This window comes from Oncorhynchus clarkii, chromosome 19 (assembly GCF_045791955.1).
Source record: "Oncorhynchus clarkii lewisi isolate Uvic-CL-2024 chromosome 19, UVic_Ocla_1.0, whole genome shotgun sequence".
Classification (NCBI taxonomy): Eukaryota; Metazoa; Chordata; class Actinopteri; order Salmoniformes; family Salmonidae; genus Oncorhynchus; species Oncorhynchus clarkii.
In genome coordinates this window covers 10,323,543-10,344,909 of record NC_092165.1, presented here as the reverse complement: position 1 = coordinate 10,344,909, position 21,367 = coordinate 10,323,543, and the positions used below count along the sequence as shown (strand labels likewise).

The following is a 21,367-nucleotide window of genomic DNA, read 5'->3' as shown; positions in this document are numbered from 1 at the left end:
TCTTCCGCACAGTTAACGTCAAGATACCTGTACCTACAGTCAGACTGAAAACAGTCAAGAAGATATTTTTTCTGTGGTTTAACAGTAGATTCATGCTAGATGACAATAACAATGGTTATTTTTTTGATTCTCTACTTCAAAAGAATGCAACACCTTTGACCCTTTGTTAAGCCCCGCCCCCCTTGTTTACTGTGGGTACAGTCATTTCTGTACTTACCATTTGACTATTATTTATAAGCTAACTCCAGGTAAATAGTGGACTTAAAGGGCTGATTTCCTGTGTTCCCTATTAAATGTCCCTGTGAAAGACCATCCTGTGTGGAGTACGGTATAGTCAGTCCCCTCTCCCCTTACCCTGTCACTGAGAACAATATGATCCTAGGTAGTGTGGTGCCAGGCGTCCATTTGAGACTAGCTGCATTGTATCAATGACGGAAGCCCTCCCTGTCCATTTATTTATTTATTTACCCCATGGAGGAGAGGGGGATAAAGAGAGAGGAGGAGTGGCATGGAATCCTAATTGAGAGCTGTGCCTTCATCAGAAGGTTAATTCTATATCTCTTCTTGTCATGTTCTCCCTTTTCTCTCACTTTCTCTTCCTCTCACGCTTTCCCCACACCTCTGTGCCTCTCTCCTTCTCTCTTCTCTCTCTCCTCTTCTCTCTCTCGCTCCTCTTCTCTCTCTCTATTATGCTTTCTCACTCTCTCACTCTCTCCATCCCTGCTGTATCCCTGGGTGGTTGTGTATTACTATATAGTCTGATTAGCATGGACAACCACACACTAGAGGGCTTAGGACTGATGGGTGATGGACACAGAGAGAGAGAGAATATGAAGGGGCACAGTGTGGTATAGTCTGATTATCATGGAGATGATGAGAACTTGAGAAGGCTATAGTGTTGGTATGAGAAAGATGGGGGGGTTGGAGTAATATGGAGCAAAGTTGAGGGTTGGAGTAATTTGGAACAAGGTTGAGGGTTGGAGTAATTTGGAACAAGGTTGAGGGTTGGAGTAATAAGGAACAAGGTTGAGGGTTGGAGTGGAATTGGAGTAATATGGAACGAGGTTGAGGGTTGGAGTAATATGGAACGAGGTTGAGGGTTGGAGTAATATGGAACGAGGTGAGGGTTGGAGTAATATGGAACGAGGTTGAGGGTTGGAGTAATTTGGAACGAGGTTGAGGGTTGGAGTAATTTGGAACGAGGTTGAGGGTTGGAGTCATTTGGAACGAGGTTGAGGGTTGGAGTCATTTGGAACGAGGTTGAGGGTTGGAGTCATTTGGAACAAGGTTGATGGTTGGAGTCATTTGGAACGAGGTTGAGGGTTGGAGTGGAATTGGAGTAATATGGAACACGGTTGAGGGTTGGAGTGGAATTGGAGTAATTTGGAACGAGGTTGAGGGTTGGAGTAATTTGGAACGAGGTTGGGGGTTGGAGTCATTTGGAACGAGGTTGAGGGTTGGAGTCATTTGGAACGAGGTTGAGGGTTGGAGTGGAATTGGAGTAATTTGGAACGAGGTTGAGGGTTGGAGTAATTTGGAGCGAGGTTGAGGGTTGGAGTCATTTGGAACGAGGTTGAGGGTTGGAGTCATTTGGAACGAGGTTGAGGGTTGAAGTAATTTGGAACGAGGTTGAGGGTTGGAGTAATTTGGAACGAGGTTTAGGGTTGGAGTAATTTGGAACGAGGTTGAGGGTTGGAGTAATTTGGAAAGAGGTTGAGGGTTGGAGTGGAATTGGAGTAATATGGAACACGGTTGTGGGTTGGAGCAATTTGGAGCGAGGTTGAGGGTTGGAGTAATTTGGAGCGAGGTTGAGGGTTGGAGTAATATGGAACACGGTTGAGGGTTGGTGTGGAATTGGAGTAATATGGAACAAGGTTGAGGGTTGGAGTAATTTGGCACGAGGTTGAGGGTTGGAGTAATTTGGAACGAGGTTGAGGGTTGTAGTAATTTGGAACGAGGTTGAGGGTTGGAGTGGAATTGGAGTAATATGGAATACGGTTGAGGGTTGGAGTGGAATTGGAGTAATATGGAACAAGGTTGAGGGTTGGAGTGGAATTGGAGTAATATGGAACAAGGTTGAGGGTTGGAGTGGAATTGGAGTAATATGGAATACGGTTGAGGGTTGGAGTGGAATTGGAGTAATATGGAACAAGGTTGAGGGTTGGGGTAATTTGGAACGAGGTTGAGGGTTGGAGTAATTTGGAACGAGGTTGAGGGTTGGAGTGGAATTGGAGTAATATGGAGCAAGGTTGAGGGTTGGAGTGGAATTGGAGTAATATGGAACGAGGTTGAGGGTTGGGGTAATTTGGAACGAGGTTGAGGGTTGGAGTAATTTGGAACGAGGTTGAGGGTTGGAGTGGAATTGGAGTAATATGGAACAAGGTTGAAGGTTGGAGTAATTTGGAACGAGGTTGAGGGTTGGAGTAATTTGGAACGAGGTTGAGGGTTGGAGTAATTTGGAACGAGGTTGAGGGTTGGAGTAATTTGGAACGAGGTTGAGGGTTGGAGTGGAATTGGAGTAATATGGAACACGGTTGAGGGTTGGAGTAATTTGGAGCGAGGTTGAGGGTTGGAGTAATTTGGAACGAGGTTGAGGGTTGGAGTAATTTGGAACGAGGTTGAGGGTTGGAGTAATTTGGAACGAGGTTGAGGGTTGGAGTAATATGGAACGAGGTGAGGGTTGGAGTAATATGGAACGAGGTTGAGGGTTGGAGTAATTTGGAACGAGGTTGAGGGTTGGAGTAATTTGGAACGAGGTTGAGGGTTGGAGTCATTTGGAACGAGGTTGAGGGTTGGAGTCATTTGGAACGAGGTTGAGGGTTGGAGTCATTTGGAACGAGGTTGAGGGTTGGAGTCATTTGGAACAAGGTTGATGGTTGGAGTCATTTGGAACGAGGTTGAGGGTTGGAGTGGAATTGGAGTAATATGGAACACGGTTGAGGGTTGGAGTGGAATTGGAGTAATTTGGAACGAGGTTGAGGGTTGGAGTAATTTGGAACGAGGTTGGGGGTTGGAGTCATTTGGAACGAGGTTGAGGGTTGGAGTCATTTGGAACGAGGTTGAGGGTTGGAGTCATTTGGAACAAGGTTGATGGTTGAAGTAATTTGGAAAGAGGTTGAGGGTTGGAGTGGAATTGGAGTAATTTGGAACGAGGTTGAGGGTTGGAGTAATTTGGAGCGAGGTTGAGGGTTGGAGTCATTTGGAACGAGGTTGAGGGTTGGAGTCATTTGGAACGAGGTTGAGGGTTGAAGTAATTTGGAACGAGGTTGAGGGTTGGAGTAATTTGGAACGAGGTTTAGGGTTGGAGTAATTTGGAACGAGGTTGAGGGTTGGAGTAATTTGGAAAGAGGTTGAGGGTTGGAGTGGAATTGGAGTAATATGGAACACGGTTGTGGGTTGGAGCAATTTGGAGCGAGGTTGAGGGTTGGAGTAATTTGGAGCGAGGTTGAGGGTTGGAGTAATATGGAACACGGTTGAGGGTTGGTGTGGAATTGGAGTAATATGGAACAAGGTTGAGGGTTGGAGTAATTTGGCACGAGGTTGAGGGTTGGAGTAATTTGGAACGAGGTTGAGGGTTGTAGTAATTTGGAACGAGGTTGAGGGTTGGAGTGGAATTGGAGTAATATGGAATACGGTTGAGGGTTGGAGTGGAATTGGAGTAATATGGAACAAGGTTGAGGGTTGGAGTGGAATTGGAGTAATATGGAACAAGGTTGAGGGTTGGAGTGGAATTGGAGTAATATGGAATACGGTTGAGGGTTGGAGTGGAATTGGAGTAATATGGAACAAGGCTGAGGGTTGGGGTAATTTGGAACGAGGTTGAGGGTTGGAGTAATTTGGAACGAGGTTGAGGGTTGGAGTGGAATTGGAGTAATATGGAATACGGTTGAGGGTTGGAGTGGAATTGGAGTAATATGGAACAAGGTTGAGGGTTGGAGTGGAATTGGAGTAATATGGAACAAGGTTGAGGGTTGGAGTGGAATTGGAGTAATATGGAATACGGTTGAGGGTTGGAGTGGAATTGGAGTAATATGGAACAAGGCTGAGGGTTGGGGTAATTTGGAACGAGGTTGAGGGTTGGAGTAATTTGGAACGAGGTTGAGGGTTGGAGTGGAATTGGAGTAATATGGAGCAAGGTTGAGGGTTGGAGTGGAATTGGAGTAATATGGAACGAGGTTGAGGGTTGGGGTAATTTGGAACGAGGTTGAGGGTTGGAGTAATTTGGAACGAGGTTGAGGGTTGGAGTGGAATTGGAGTAATATGGAGCAAGGTTGAGGGTTGGAGTGGAATTGGAGTAATATGGAACAAGGTTGAAGGTTGGAGTAATTTGGAACGAGGTTGAGGGTTGGAGTAATTTGGAACGAGGTTGAGGGTTGGAGTAATTTGGAACGAGGTTGAGGGTTGGAGTAATTTGGAACGAGGTTGAGGGTTGGAGTGGAATTGGAGTAATATGGAACACGGTTGAGGGTTGGAGTAATTTGGAGCGAGGTTGAGGGTTGGAGTAATTTGGAACGAGGTTGAGGGTTGGAGTAATTTGGAACGAGGTTGAGGGTTGGAGTAATTTGGAACGAGGTTGAGGGTTGGAGTGGAATTGGAGTAATATGGAACACGGTTGAGGGTTGGAGTAATTTGGAGCGAGGTTGAGGGTTGGAGTAATTTGGAACGAGGTTGGGGGTTGGAGTAATTTGGAACGAGGTTGGGGGTTGGAGTAATTTGGAACGAGGTTGAGGGTTGGAGTAATTTGGAACGAGGTTGAGGGTTGGAGTAATTTGGAACGAGGTTGAGGGTTGGAGTAATATGGAACAAGGTTGAGGGTTGGAGTAATTTGGAACACGTTTGAGGGTTGGAGTAATATGGAGCAAGGTTGCGGGTTGGAGTAATATGGAGCAAGGTTGCGGGTTGGAGTCATTTGGAACGAGGTTGAGTGTTGGAGTAATTTGGAACGAGGTTGAGGGTTGGAGTAATTTGGAACAAGGTTGAGGGTTGGAGTAATTTGGAACGAGGTTGAGGGTTGGAGTAATTTGGAACGAGGTTGAGGGTTGGAGTAATATGGAGCGAGGTTGAGGGTTGGAGTAATATGGAGCAAGGTTGCGGGTTGGAGTCATTTGGAACGAGGTTGAGTGTTGGAGTAATTTGGAACGAGGTTGAGGGTTGGAGTAATTTGGAACAAGGTTGAGGGTTGGAGTAATTTGGAACGAGGTTGAGGGTTGGAGTAATTTGGAACGAGGTTGAGGGTTGGAGTAATATGGAGCGAGGTTGAGGGTTGGAGTAATATGGAACACCGTTGAGGGTTGGAGTGAAGTTGGATTAATATGAAACAATGCTGAGAGTTGGAATAATATGAAACGAGGCTGGGGGTTGGAGTGGAGTTGAAGTAATATGAAACAAGGTTGGACTCCATGCCATTTCAGTTACTGAATGCTTTCCTACAATATGAACTTTCAGGTCGCCTCCCGGTGCAGGTTATGAGAAGGTTGTGAGTCAAATATGGTGAACTGTGATGGTGACGGTACTCTGCCTGTGTGTTTCCAGACCCAGAGAAGGACACTGGAGAGCCGGGGGGGAACGGGATATCCCAGGGGATACTGAATAGTCAGCAGCTCTACCCCTGTCCTGTCTGTGGCAAGGTGTTTGGCAGACAGCAGACCCTGTCCAGACACCTGTCTCTGCACACAGGTGAGTCCACTAACACACACACTCCTTTTCCATCTCTACGTACAGTTCCCTGTGTGTGTGTTGTGACATGTCTTGTCAACGTTCCCTTGGCGTGTGTGTGACTGTGTGTGTAATACCCTGTAAAAAGTAAATAAGGTTTACTAGACTGGATTACCTTCTCCTTTAAAGAGATTACCACCATGATTAGTCTCAGTGGGAAAACTGCCCGCCTAATTACCAAGCCAGAAGGCTGCTTTGCATCCCAGTACACAGACTGGACACAATGGACACACAAACATGTGTAATATCGGATGCGCACACACATATTTGTTTGTTTGTTTGTTTATTTATTTATATACATACATACATACATACATACATACATACATACAGTGGGGCAAAAAAGTATTTAGTCAGCCACCAATTGTGCAAGTTCTCCCACTTAAAAGGATGAGAGGCCTGTAAACTGACAGACAAAATTAGAAAAAAAATCCAGAAAATCACATTGTAGGATTTTTAATGAATTTATTTTCAAATTATGGTGGAAAATAAGTATTTGGTCACCTACAAACAAGCAAGATTTCTGGCTCTCACAGACCTGTAACTTCTTCTTCTTAGGCTCCTCTGTCCTCCACTCGTTACTGGAATTAATAGCAACTGTTTGAACTTGTTATCAGTATAAAAGACACCTGTCCACAACCTCAAACAGTCACACTCCAAACTCCACTATGGACAAGACCAAAGAGCGGTCAAAGGACACCAGAAACAAAATTGTAGACCTGCACCAGGCTGGGAAGACTGAATCTGCAATAGGTAAGCAGCTTGGTTTGAAGAAATCAACTGTGGGAGCAATTATTAGGAAATGGAAGACATACAAGACCACTGATAATCTCCCTCGATCTGGGGCTCCACGCAAGATCTCACCCCGTGGGGTCAAAATGATCACAAGAACGGTGAGCAAAAATCCCAGAACCACACGGGGGGACCTAGTGAATGACCTGCATAGAGCTGGGACCAAAGTAACAAAGCCTACCATCAGTAACACACTACGCCGCCAGGGACTTAAATCCTGCAGTGCCAGACGTGTCCCCCTGCTTAAGCCATTACATGTCCAGGCCCGTCTGAAGTTTGCTAGAGAGCATTTGGATGATCCAGAAGAAGATTGGGAGAATGTCATATGGTCAGATTAAACCAAAATATAACTTTTTGGTAAAAACTCAACTCGTCGTGTTTGGAGGACAAAGAATGCTGAGTTGCATCCAAAGAACACCATACCTACTGTGAATCATGGGGGTGGAAACATCATGCTTTGGGGCTGTTTTTCTGCAAAGGGACCAGGACGACTGATCCGTGTAAAGGAAAGAATGAATGGGGCTTCGTAAGAAGCATTTCAAGGTCCTGGAGTGGCCTAGCCAGTCTCCAGATCGCAACCCCATAGAAAATCTTTGGAGGGAGTTGAAAGTCCGTGTTGCTCAGCAACAGCCCCAAAACATCACTGCTCTAGAGGAGATCTGCATGGAGAAATGGGCCAAAATACCAGCAACAGTGTGGGAAAACCTTGTGAAGACTTACAGAAAACGTTTGACCTCTGTCATTGCCATCAAAGGGTATATAACAAAGTATTGAGATAAACTTTTGTTATTGACCAAATACTTATTTTCCAGCATAATTTGCAAATAAATTCATTAAAAATCCTACAATGTGATTTTCTGGATTTTTTTTCTCATTTTGTCTGTCATAGTTGAAGTGTACCTATGATGAAAATTACAGGCCTCTCTCATCTTTTTTAAGTGGGAGAACTTGCACAATTGGTGGCTGACTAAATACTTTTTTGACCCACTGTGTGTGTGTGTGTGTGTATATATGTATACATACATACACACACACACACACACACACACACAGACACACACTGAGTGGATGTAGTCATACACACAGTTACAGTAGGTGTACATGCAGAGTGTAACAACATTGGGACCATACCGTATCTGATGCAAAACCACATACTACTGTGTCTGTACATGCTTTTATGGATATTAATACATTTACATATATATATATATATATATATATATATATACACACATGACTACATATACATACATATTAATACACAGAAATACATACACTGAGTGGACAGAACATTAAGGACACCTTAATATTGTTGCCCTCAGAACAGACTCAATTTGTCAGTGATATGGACTCTACAAGGTGTCGAAATTGTTCCACATGGATGCTGGCCCATGTTGACCCCAATGCTTCTCACAGTTGTGTCAAGTTGGCTGGATGTCCTTTGGGTGGTGGACCATTATTGATACACACGGGAAACTGTTGAGTGTGAAAAACCCAGCAGCATTGCAGTTCTTGAAGAAAACCGGTGCGCCTGGCACCTACTACTATACCCCGTTCAAAGGCACTTTAATATTTTGTCTTGCCCATTCACCCTCTGAATGTCACATACACAATCCATGTCTCGATTGTCTCAAGGCTTAAAAATCCTTCTTTAACCCGTCTCCTCCCCTTCATCTACATTCTACACTGATTAAAGTAGATTTAACAAGTGACATCAATAAGGGATCATGGTGTTCACCTGGATTCACCTGGTCAGTCTATGTCATGGAAAGAGCAGGTGTTCATAATGTTTGTACACTCAGTGTATAAATACATGTAAATACATGTGAACACAGCACACACTCTACCGTCTAAGCGATCCATTGGATGAGAGATCCAAACAGAGGTCCTGACTCTCAGTGGTTCAGAACAGAGATCTCCACTCCCCTGGCATTACCACAAGTCTAAGGGTCATTGCTGTAAAAGATAATGCATTCTCAATTTTAATTTTATTTAAATTGGTCTTTTTAATGCACCCGCATTTATGTAAAAACCTACATATTCTTATGCATGAAAGCGCATGGTCCACACACACTAATACAAAACATGCACACACACTCTGACACACACACTCCCCCTGTGAGTGGGTTGTTTGGCTGAGAACAGCTTGGGCACACCACAGAGAGCAGAAATGGGGGCATATGTCATCATGATGGTTGTTTTTGGTTTACCCGGGCCACAAAGGTTCCCTGGCTTCATGACCTCGGGCAAAGTGTGCGTGTGTGTGTGTGCGTTATTTAGTAGCTGACGTAATAGGATTTGTGTGTGTGTTTTGTTTGTGTAGTCCACTAAGCAGACATTCTCATGCAGGGGGGCGTACTCATTGTATTTGTGTATACGTGATGAGGACGCATGTTGTTTGCGTACGTACGTGTGCCTGCATGCGTTTTTGTATATGGCGTACGTGTGTGTACGAATGTGTGTCCCCATGTGTCTCTGTAGATCCATCTCTCTCTCTCGCTCTCTCGCCCTCTCTCTCTCGCCCTCTCTCTCTCTTTCTCCCTCTCTCTCTCTTTCTCCCTCTCTCTCGCTCTCTCTGTCTCGCTCTCTTTCTCGCTCTCTCTCGCTCTCTCTCTGTCTCTCTCTCTTTCTCCCTCTCCCTCTCTCTCTTTCTCCCTCTCTGTCTCTCTCTTTCTCCCTCTCTGTCTCTCTTTCTCTCTCTCTGTCTCTCTCTGTCTCTCTCTGTCTCTCTCTCGCTCTCTCGCTCTCTCGCTCTCTCTCTGTCTCCCTTTCTCTCTCTCTCTCCCTCTCTCTGTCTCTCTCTCTCTCTCTGACCTTGTGTCTGTCTGTCCTTCCAGAGGAGCGGAAGTATACGTGTCACCTGTGTCCTTATGCAGCCAAGTGCAGAGCCAACCTCAACCAGCACCTGACCATCCACTCTGTCAAGCTGGTCAGCACCGACGCAGAGCAGATGGTCAGCGCCGTCACCACCGCTGAGGGACGAGACGGGAAGACCTTCCCCTATTACTACAGGTGCTGCTACGCTGAATGAAAGAAACACTCCAAAGAAACATTGAATCTACTAGAGTCTGGTCGACGCACCTGTTCTCAGAGCGGTAGTCACAAGAACTGTCCCTGTACTAATGTACACAGACCCATAATAAAGGTCTGTCCCTATAGTTTTTGGCGAGTACGTGTTCATCCATAGGAGGCGTCAAAGATATTGTGTGTGTCTGTGTGTGTGTGTGTGTGCACAGAAGATCTATCCGTATAAAGACTGACACATGCAATTTACTGATCCCATAAATTGGGGTCAGCATCAGTAATGTAAACCATGGACTGTACATGACTGACCTATTTCTTTACTGGTCTGAGGTCAGCCTTTAGGGTTTGCTTAGGAATTAATGATGTCTTCTCGCCTCTATAACCGGGTCTGAGATCAGCATTTGGTCTATGTTCAATACCTCGCTCCTTTCCCCTCTAGCTGTGACCTGTTCTGAGATCCGTGTTTAACCCCTCCCTCTTCCTGTCCATCTAGCTGCCATGCGTGTGGTTTCCAGACGGGGCTGAACGCCCAGTTCGTCAGCCACATGTCTCTCCACGTGGACAAGGAGCAGTGGATGTTCGCTCTGTGCTGCAGCGCCTGTGACTACGTCTGTGTGGAGGAGAGTGACATGAAGTCCCACGTCAGTCACGGACACACAGGTAGATCATCTGTCTTCTGCTCAGGCATGTATTGTATGGAGAGATGGCTTTGGTCCACCTCTTGTCCCTGGGGGCAGCAATAGGACGAAGTCCGCTTGTACAACCAACTTGATGGCATTTATTTTCCAGCTGAACTTGGTTTTGCTGCCATCGAATTGATCCAAATTGTATTGATTCCCTTCCTGAAGCGTGTCTCTATCTGCTCGCTCGGACTCATGGGTTTTAAAGTGCTGTTTTGATGTAAGGATAGGCTAGAAAGAGGGGGTTTATACATTTTCTTACACCCAGTCTATACCTTTTACATCCATGAGGAGGACTGGAGAAGTCTGCACCTCGGATCGTAGCCAAACAATGTTTTAAAGCTGTCAGACGAGACCAACCTTTCAGAATGATTCTCAGATCAGCTGTGACATGTTGTTGGTAGGGAGCTGTTGGGGGAGTGTTGCAGATTGAGGTGCTACTGCTGACTGTTCAGAGTAGAAACAGCTAGTTTAGTTCACAGCCGTTTATAGTAGAGGGAACCAACATGTTCAGTCTCAACACACTGAACTGATGTGACAATAAAGTAAAGCTTCATAAAACGAGTCCCTTCCCGGGAGAGAGAGGAGACTCTAACTCTGTAAACTCTCCAAACAGAAACAACTTCCACTTTGAATAACAAAACATGTAGATTATTTTCCCTCCCTCGACCTTCCCTGGACTTTTTACAGCCACTGGTCCAAAACCCAGCCTGTCAATGTATTTTTTTGGTCCGTAGCGGCTTTGTCCGGTTTATCGTCCGACGCGGTTGCCCGCCTTGCCCTTCCGTGGCAGTGTGTGTGTGTGTGGGATTGTCCGGTAGTGTTGCAGACAGCTGAGGGGTCCTCACGGAGGCCGGAGAGCGACCTTGTTTATCTACGATGGCTGCCCCTTATCGTGCCTGAGGGGAAAAATCAATAGGCCCTCTGGTCCGTCAGAGGCAGGCCAGGGTTCACACACACACACACACATTCTTACCCTTTCTCACACAGACACAGAGTGGTGAGTCCATATCGAAGCTTGGCATTTAGGCTAGCCTCCACCCACTAGCAAACATGGCTGCTGAAAACACACCACATTGGGGCTGTAGAAAAGACTGCTGGGTGTTTTTTGTCAACTGATAGTGTTTGGACACCACATCTCCCACAGCCAAGCTCCAAACAGACATGGAAACGGCTGAACTCAGCAAGTGTTACGCCTGAAGTTGGCCCCCGCTAAGATGTGTGTCAGCCACATGGGCAAGGGGTCAGACTGGTGGCCCCACAGCAGGGAGCTGCTGCTAGGGCTAGAAACAGGATACTGTGTGGTGGTATAGTAGGAACAGGACAGAGATACTGTGTGTGTGGTGGTACAGTAGGAACAGGGCAGAGATCCATTCAATCTCCCAGATTCTCCCAGATATTTATGCATTAGGTGCTTTCATTTCTGAACTGTGAAAATACCCTCAAATATAAGGTGACATTCTGTACTGTCGCATCATATTAAACATATTAAAATCCAAAATGGTGGAGTATAGAGCCACCTTTTTAAAGTTTTCGCTTCACTGTCCAATCCGTAGGGGAGTGTAACACAGGTTTACAACGTTTTCCACCCTCATAAAAAGTGAAGTGCGTTTGACTAAACACATGCTTCAATAGCATCTTGGACCTTGTAAAAAGTGCTAACAAGGAATATGCCAACAGGGATGATAAATGATGTGGTTTCCCACAAGGGACAAGTACTCTTTGAATGTTTAGAGCATAATGTACTCTATAGCTCCCTTAGATAGTGGAGTGGTGAGACTCGTTTTGTTTTTAATCTACCTCTAGAGGTCTTCGGCGTTGAGAGAGATGGATACAATGGTATTTCACTCTCTGCTTTCTGCGTTTCTATACCTGCATTCTATACCTGCATTTCTATACCTCTCATTCTCAAGGATAAAAGTGTGTAGGCCATGCACAATATGTGTCTTTGAATGCGTCTGTGTGAATGCCTCAGTGCGATTGTTTGTGTGTGTGTGTGTGCGCGCACATACAAATGTGTGTGAGGTAGCTGGCGTCGGCCATTTCACAATCCATGGCAGCCAGCAGCCCTATACTCCTTCACCTCCCTCCCTCCCTCTCCTTCTCCCTGACTGAATGCCCTTTGTTGAGCTGTGCCCTGAGTTGCTCCCGCCATCTTAGCTCCCTTAGCCGTGACCCTCCTCCTCCCCTCTTCTCTTTCTCTCTCTCTCACTCATACTCTCTCTCTCTATCCCAGAGAAGTGCAGTCAAACAGAGAGAGGAAAAAAAAGAGATCAATAAAAGCATACTGGCTGTTGATTGGACTGGCAGCAGGGCTCCAGTCAGAGGACATGGCCCTGAAGCTGAGTCTGCCTGCCTGCAGTGTGTGTGATTTTCATTTTGTATTCAGAGAGAGAGAGAGAGAGTGTGTGTGTGTGTGTGGTTTTGACTGTAGTTTAGTGCTTTTCCTCCTTTTATTGGGTTGAGGTACCCTGTCTAATGTTGAGAAAGCACTTATGATGACGGTGGCAGTGCTGGTAGTGACAGAATTGGGGTGTATTACTTAATCATTCAGGAAGTAAAGTGAAATGTAATTACAATGGTCCATTTTCTGAATTCGATGATGATGATGATTATCACGATAATGACAATGCTGATGATGATGATGATGATTGACTCTTGACCCCTCTTCTTCATAGGTCTGAACTCGCGGAGCCCCTTCAGTGAGACGAAGAGCACCTCCTCCTCCCTGTCGGCCCTCAGCGATTCGCTGAACAGCTCAGAGGGTGGAGAACTTAACCATGCCAATGAGGAGCTCAAGAACTTGCTGGCCCCTCCCTCCTCTGCAGGCAGCCAATCCAGCTCCAGCAGCCACTCGGGATCAGGAACTGAAGAGAAGTCTGAGAAAGGCAAGGAGTTCTGGGATGTATAGGCTGGAACATTATGTAGAACTACAGTTAATTTAATCTACTTACAATTCTGTATCCTTAAAGGCCCAATGCAGCTGTTTTTATCTCAATATCAAATCATTTCTGGGTAACAATAAGTTAGTGTTAGATTCCATTACAGTGTTAGATTCCATTATAAATGTGCAAAAAACTACTTCTCAAGCAAGATTTTTGCTAGGACTGTCTGGGAGGGGTCTGAGTGGAGAGGGGAAAACTAGCTGTTATTGGCAGAGAGGTTTGGAACTCTCTTTGTTATTGGTCTATTAACTCATTTACCGCCTGGTGATGTCACAATGAAAATCTGAAACTCCCGCTCATGCTAACCTGCTGGTTAGATGGTCCTGTGTATGTTGTATTTTCAACCAGCAGCTATCAGGAAATAACACTGATCACATTTTTTCACACTTTTACAGTGTTAGTTTCATCAGCTGTTGTACAATATGATATTAAACACAGAAAACAGAATTTTGACTGCACTGGGCCTTTAAAGAGAGAGTGTGAGCCCACCCCTTTATCTACTTCCCCAGAGTCAGATGAACTCATGGATACCATGTTTACGTCTCTGCGTCCAGTATGCAGGAAGTTAGATGTAGTTTTGCACGCTATTTCTAACTAGCGCTAGCGCAATGACTGAATGTCTCCTCGAACAGCTAGCATGCAAAAGCACAGACTTTTTTCACGTAAATTATGCAGTGACGTAAAGGTGTGTGTGATGTGTCCAGAATATGTGCGTTAAAATACGAGCAATAATTTGAGCCACACACAAGGATATCACGGGGGTGATGTTTAATTAAGAGGACGAGGAGCACTGCAGTCATGCTAACTCCCTCTCTCCCCCACCAGGCTTCGAGTGCGTCTTCTGCAACTTTGTGTGCAAGACGCGGACCATGTACGAGCGCCACCTCCAGATCCACCTGATCACGCGCATGTTCGAGTGCGACGTGTGCCACAAGTTCCTGAAGACGCCCGAGCAGCTGCTGGAGCACAAGAAGTGCCACACCGTCCCCACCGGAGGGCTCAAGTAAGGAAAGCAAGTACAGACAGAGGTTCCTACTCCACCACCCTCCCACCCTACCCTACCCCGACTCCTCCCTCACACATGTACAGACGCACAGGCAGACGGTAACCCACTGACCGACTGACTATAGCATGCACATTAAGTATGCACATTAAGTATGCACATTAAGTCGAAAACATGCGTGTAAGACCACATGCATAAACATAATACACACGCAGTCTGAACTGTAAATGTGTGCATGCATTCAGCCACACTTTCAAACTAGATGACGTCAACACACAGACACTGTCCAACATACACATTTACGTGCATAGGACATCTAGCTCACTGAAGCTATTAAGACATTCACAGAGTATATATAAACCGTGTTACACTCACAGCCCTTGATACCAAACACTGTCCCCCTCTGACCCAATACTCCTATACCCCTATAGGAGCCTCTGTTGTACTGTGTGATGTACACACACACACACACACACAGTAAACCATACATAGCCATTTAGCCCGTCTGTTCATGTTAAATCAACGCTGCCAGTACATGAAGCTCCTTCAACACACACGCAACAACATGCTAATGACATTAGCCTAGCCATGAAGCTCCTCCAACACACACGCAACAACATGCTAATGACATTAGCCTAGCCATGAAGCTCCTCCAACACACACGCAACAACATGCTAATGACATTAGCCTAGCCATGAAGCTCCTCCAACACACACGCAACAACATGCTAATGACATTAGCCTAGCCATGAAGCTCCTCCAACACACACGCAACAACATGCTAATGACATTAGCCTAGCCATGAAGCTCCTCCAACACACACGCAACAACATGCTAATGACATTAGCCTAGCCATGAAGCTCCTCCAACACACACGCAACAACATGCTAATGACATTAGCCTAGCCATGAAGCTCCTCCAACACACACGCAACAACATGCTAATGACATTAGCCTAGCCATGAAGCTCCTCCAACACACACGCAACAACATGCTAATGCAATTAGCCTAGCCATGAAGCTCCTCCAACACACACGCAACAACATGCTAATGACATTAGCCTAGCCATGAAGCTCCTCCAACACACACGCAACAACATGCTAATGACATTAGCCTAGCCATGAAGCTCCTCCAACACACACGCAACAACATGCTAATGACATTAGCCTAGCGCTGTGCTTTTAAAGCCTGGAAACACAGATGCATATTTTATACCAGATGTTATATTTTCCCAGATTGCATTTGAAACCATCTGGAATGAAAGTAGTACATGCATTCACATGCAATCACTAAACAGGAAATCTGAGGAACAGATTGTTTGTTAACACACAACAGTCACTGTCATTTTTGTGTGTTTTTTTTTTTGTTTGTATCTATTTGTCGAAGTTGTTTGCCATGATACGCAGTCAGTCAATGCACGTGTAGAGCCATCGATATCAATCAGACGCCATTGAACTCATCCAGCCATTAACTGATCGGCGGACACGGTCACTTGACCATGTTTAATGTCAAGCTGTCACCACTATTCACCAGATACTGTCCATTGTCTAGCCATCGGTAGCATTAGATCAGTAGTTGGTTTGGTGTTTGGAGTGAGAGAGTCAGGGTCGTAGTTTACTGAGGTATCTGTTAGTGTCTCGTCTTGTTACAAGGAGTAGAGGCACGGTTAAGGTCTCAATACGCCACCACCGATTCTCTCCACGTTCATTGGTCAGTACAGGAACACACACACACCATCAACACTGCTAACAGTATTAGTCCATTTTAGGTACATGGGCATGTATTTATTTCACATTTCAAATGTTCAAGGATGCAATTAGTTCAGTCATTATAGTAGAGTGTTTTAATGTTTGTTAGAAATCCATCCTCTATCCTGACTTTAAAACCAGACAGACAGTCCACATGAGCTGTGCGGGGAAGGTTTGAGAGGTCAGAATTAAAAGCAGGTTGCCCAAACACAGCTGCCCCCTCAGTCCAGTTCAAGAGGGTATCTCTAGTCTAGACTCTAGAGTAGTGTGTCCAGGCAGGGTTGTGTACTAAGTAGTGTGTGCTCAGCAGTGGACGGTGGGGTGACGAAGTGGTGGTTATCCACTGCAATGGAGAACACTTTCAAATCAAGCTTAATAAGCTGGACAAAAGACAGACGAGTTGTAGACAATGGAGAAAAAAAACTTTTTATAAGAGAGAGAGACAAGGCTGTAGTGTGTACCGAAGAGGAGAGTGTACTGAAGACTGTGCACTCTGAGTGTGGCGTGAGGCGTGTCTAGGACAGAGAAGGGCCTCCCATTACCAGTGCATCCTTAGTGTACTCAGAAGTGTTCATTCAGGAGTGTATGTCCAGGAGTGTATGGGAGAGAGAAGGTGTGTGTAGGCTCTTCACCACGTGGCTGGTTGTATTCTGAGGTGATTCTGTTCTGCAGGGTTTGTGAAGCGCTTTGGGGCCCAGAGCAGATGAATGGTGCTATTTAAATGTAAGTGCCACATTTCCATTTATTTCAGTTATCCTTCCATTCCTAATTCCGTCCAATCCTGTTCTCTTTCCACAACCTGTCTCTGCCCAGTTCTACATGCCCCACCCACCTACCACCAACCCACTCCAATCACACTTTCAACCCCAGCCCACCCTACACACTTTAAAATTTCAACAACACACACACACACACACACACCAATCATTCCTTTAGGGTCAAATATTCAGGACACATCACACACACCTTTCCTCCTTCACCTTCCCCCTCTTCATCCTCCCTTGTGTTGAAGTCTTAAGGTGTGTGTTTTGGTCATCGTGTATTTAAGTCCTCTCTTCGTTAAACCTCCCCTCGCTATTGTGTGTGTATTTCCCATGTCCTGCCCCCTTCCACTTCCTCCTTCCTGTTTCCCAGGTGCCCCGTCTGCATTTATTCCACCAATCGACCGGTGGCCATGGAGTGCCACCTGAAGACCCATTACAAGATGGAGTACAAGTGTCGCATCTGCCAGTCGGTGTGGTGCGACCAGCCCGCGCTGGAGAGGCACATGCGCGAGCATCGCCTCGGCAACCACTACAAGTGTGAGCAGTGCGGCTACCTGTCCAAGACGGCCAACAAGCTGATCGAGCACGTGCGTGTGCACACGGGCGAGCGGCCCTTCCACTGCGACCGCTGCAGCTACAGCTGCAAGCGCAAGGACAACCTGAACCTGCACAAGAAGCTGAAGCACGCCCCGCGCCAGACCTTCGGCTGCACGGAGTGCCCCTTCACCACCACCCACCCCTTCATCTTCAGCCGCCACCTCAAGAAGCACCAGGGTGGAGGGGAAGGGGAGGAGGCCGGCGAGGAGGAGTTCCAGGCCCAGCTAGGGGGCTCTCTGGTGGGGTCTCTGCGGGGCGGGGAGCCCTTCCTCCTGGGGGTAGGTGGAGGTGGGGATGGGAGTAGCGGGGAGAGCGGTAGCAGCAGCCCCCTCATGATTCTCTCTGCCTCCCAGGCCCTGCAATCTGTCGCCCTGTCACTCATCACAGGGAAACAACACCACCGTCAACAGGAGCTCCCGCCCCCAGCCCAGCGTTACCTGACAGCGACCACAACCAATGGCGGAGGCCCCTCCCTCTTCTTCCCCTCCCCACGTCATGTCTACGAGCAGTTGGGAAACTGCGAGCGGGCGCACCTGATCCCCCTCACAACCCTGTTCACCCACCGCCACCGCTCCACATTCCACTCGCCCCTCTCCAGACTCCAGAGGCCGCCCTCCTCCGCCCCCCTTTTCCTCTCCTCCACCGCCGCCTCCCCCTCTCCTCCCTCGCCCACCTCACTCAAACACTCCTTCCTGGCTTACCTAGGACTGGGACTGACGGAGAGAGCCAAGACTGTGTGACTGTTCTCCTCTCCTCCTTCTCATCCCTATCTCTCCCCCCTCCCTCTCGTTCCCCTTTCTCTCCATCCCTCTCTCCCTGGACAGTGGTGTGAATGATCGTTATCCACTGCGATGGGGAAAACTTTCCAATCAAGCCAGCTGAATAAGCTGGACAGAGACAGACAAGTAGTTATTGTAGACAATGAAAAAAAAAAAAAAATTTATCAGAGAAAAGGCTGTATGTGCTAAAAAATGCATTTATATCAAAAGCTGCTTTTCTTATCTGTTATATCGATTGAATTATTACTCTCTATCTCTACTTTTTATTTTCTAATGTTTGTTTTTTGGACTTTTGAATGACCAGGACCCAACTGCATTACCTGTAAAACGGATCCGTGTTTTGTTTTTGTTAGAAAAGTTGAAAAAGAAGAAGAAACAAAACAAGTGCGTTTTTGTCTTTTGGCTACTACGCATCAGAATAGCATGCCTGCCTCTTTGTTTCCGCTAGCTTTGATGCACGTCATTTAATAGGGTATGATGAACCGATCCCCAGGTTGTTAAATTGTGATGCGCCGCGAACAAGAACCAATGAAACGGAACGCTTTTTCTCAAAAGTCTCGTTTCCAAAGCAACGCCTCAAACCACGCACTTAATGAATTATTTAACAAAGGTGTTCTGTACGTAGTTTTGTAGCCGTCAATCTCCCCCACAACTAAGCTTTGACTTTATCTGTTTGGTTTTGTGTAATGGTGAAACCATATGCATCAAACGTCGACTTGAACTCACCTTTGTCTCAGGTGGCGGTCGTCTTGGCAACCCATACACACCGGTGACATCTTGTGCGTTGTTTGAAGTTGTGCGGTGGGGTGGACAGAACAAGTGACATTCTCTACTCAAGGCCCTTTGCCAATTCAAACGGTTTTCAAATCAATGTAACACACGTTATAGCCTCATGCTATAGTCTTTGCTTTCCCCAACTTAGCCCTTGTGTAACCGTAGCCTAGTCCCAGGTCTGTTTGTGCTGTCGTGACAATGACCGTAGGAATTGGCAAGACACCACAAACAGATCTGGGACCAGATTGGTTTTACCCCACCAGCCCACACCAAAGGTTCCACGAGGGACACCTGTAACCCCTGAGACCAGGGTCCTATTCATTAGGCACCAAACGGAAGAAAAAGGACTGAATCACCAGAACTTGTCGTTATGCTACGTTGCGCCCTAATGAATACGACCCAGGTGTTGTTCGGTCCAGCATCATGTGTAGAACTATGTATGGACTGGCGCACCATTACGTTAGATAAGCTGTAAGAGAGAACTGTTTTGTGGAGGTGACCAGCTAACGGGGTGTTAAACCCCCAGCGGCTCCGGGCACCACAGGCCGATTCAATGGTGCTTTTTGGAGCTCTTTTGTAATTTAGTGTAAAAGAAGAAACAGAAAGAAACTGTTCCAAAATGACTTGAATGAATGTATTTTTCTTTGCTGATGTACGTGATGCGAACGTGATACAGATGTGCGGTGTAGTTGCAGGCAGGGACTGTACCGTTGCCTATATGACAGAAAGCAAGGGGTTGGTTTTTATAGGTCGGTGGCCTTCTGTGTCTTTTTAGGTTGTTCATTCGTTTTTTTTTTTCCCCTCTCTCTTTCTCTTTTTTACTGAGCCTTTTAAACGTAGGACGATGAGCGTTTTCTACTAACGTGCATCGCTATTATGAAGCCATTTTGATGAAGGCTCCGATAGGTCCAATGTTGTTGACGAGGAAGCAGCCATATTTTTGGTTTTGGTGGTGTAGCTTCTATCTCAGTGAGAAGACATGGTACTGCTTTCTATTCCCCCTTCGCTCCATCTCTCAGTTGTAATTGCACTTAGCTTAGTCCCATTTCAAAACCAAAAGCACTTAGCTAGTTCATATTGTTATAGTGTAAACGTTTGAGCTGTCGGTCCGATAGGATATCACCGGAAACAGACTTATTACCTTTTTAAGATGTTTGCTGTGAACGATCTGAATCAAAACCGTGATTTCCTGATTTTTGTTGTGTAGACATTTTGTGGTTTAGTGCGGAGGGTTTTTACCTCTGTAAAATTGCAGAGCGCAGATGAACACAAATTGCATGAATTAGGCAGTCGAGGTTGAACTATACTACGCTGGGAGACCCAAAGGGCCCAGGCTAAATTGTCAAAGCCAATTTTGCACAGTGCTGCACTTTTTGAACATGAAAAATGTATTTATCTGTACAGACAGAGATGCTCAACATGGAGAGTGTACATGAGACCAGGCAGCATAATAAAGGCATGTTGGTTTCTTTTATGCAAAAGCATTACCCATTTAATTGACCTTGCTCGCATTCCCAAGTGGTCTTTAAGCCAAAATGGTTTCTTATTTGTAAAGGGATTTTTTTTTTTACCTTAATTGTTTTGCTTGTTTATTGTACTTTTCATTTTCTTGTTTTTTTAAATTTTTTATATATTTTTTATTTCTTTGTAATGACAACAACAAAAATTGAGAGAACAATGCATTGTTAAGACCAAATGAAACTTAAAAACGAGGTTGTGATGCTAGGATTAAATCCGTCACTTCCTGGTAACGGAGGGGTGTAACAGTTAAATCTCTCTCCCGTGGTTGGCTTTCTTTTAGTTCCCTTTGACAACATAGCAATGTTCAGCATGCTGTCCGCTGGTCGCTGCTACATTATAGAAGTACAAGGAGCCCCCACCCCTGCCACACACACACTCCTAGGTCAGCTCCAGCTCCTTATCTATCCTCTAATATGTAATACTCTAGTGCCACTTGGTGGAAGGGAACCGCCTGAGACCACTGAGAATGAGTCAAACTGATTTTCAGGGTCCAAATCTAAAAACAAAAAATAAGAGGAACAAAAAAGAATGTGCCCGTCTTTTTACGACTGACTGTATGCCTTTTTTTTTATATATATATATATATATATATATATATATATATATATATATATATATATATATATATATATATATATATATATAGCTACCGCATAATCATTATGTAATCAAGAATGGCTGCAGATGTTTCTTCTTATAAAACGGCCCCTTGGTCTGGTTGGTGTGTCTAAGGAGAAGAAAAGGCCGACAGGGATCGCTTCTCTGTCCTTTCCAAACCCAGTATTTTTAAGCACTTAACGTTTGCTTATAATTTTTTGCCTAAAGGTGATTTTTTTTAAATAATGTTATGTCGGGTGACTACCTTTCTGAGCACTTCGGCGTATGCATGACATCTCTCTATTTTATGACTCGACAAGACAACTATCTTCTTTTTTGTGTGTTTTCGTTCATCTTTTTGGCACTCAGTAAAAATTGGTATGTGCTGTATAAAGCTTTCTGATTAGTTCATTGTTAAGGCTGTACAGGG

The 21,367-nt window shown here is 45.5% G+C and overlaps 1 protein-coding gene across 3 annotated transcripts in view; it reads left to right on the top strand.

Annotated features, from left to right (window-relative positions):
• The window catches only part of LOC139374708 (zinc finger protein 827-like), a 103,733-nt gene extending 82,812 nt beyond the window's left edge, over positions 1-20,921 (top strand). For 2 of the 3 annotated variants that reach the window (XM_071115809.1, XM_071115808.1), the window contains exons 9-14: positions 5,533-5,676; positions 9,345-9,519; positions 10,025-10,191; positions 12,890-13,099; positions 13,982-14,159; positions 17,040-20,921. In XM_071115809.1, coding sequence (XP_070971910.1) covers positions 5,533-5,676; positions 9,345-9,519; positions 10,025-10,191; positions 12,890-13,099; positions 13,982-14,159; positions 17,040-18,006 — 1,841 coding nt within the window. In that variant the 3' untranslated portion in view covers positions 18,007-20,921. Of the gene's footprint in view, positions 1-5,532; positions 5,677-9,344; positions 9,520-10,024; positions 10,192-12,889; positions 13,100-13,981; positions 14,160-16,577; positions 16,629-17,039 lie in introns of all 3 variants that reach the window. The other variant, XM_071115810.1, reaches the window with a different exon arrangement.
• The last annotated feature ends 446 nt before the right edge of the window (positions 20,922-21,367 follow it).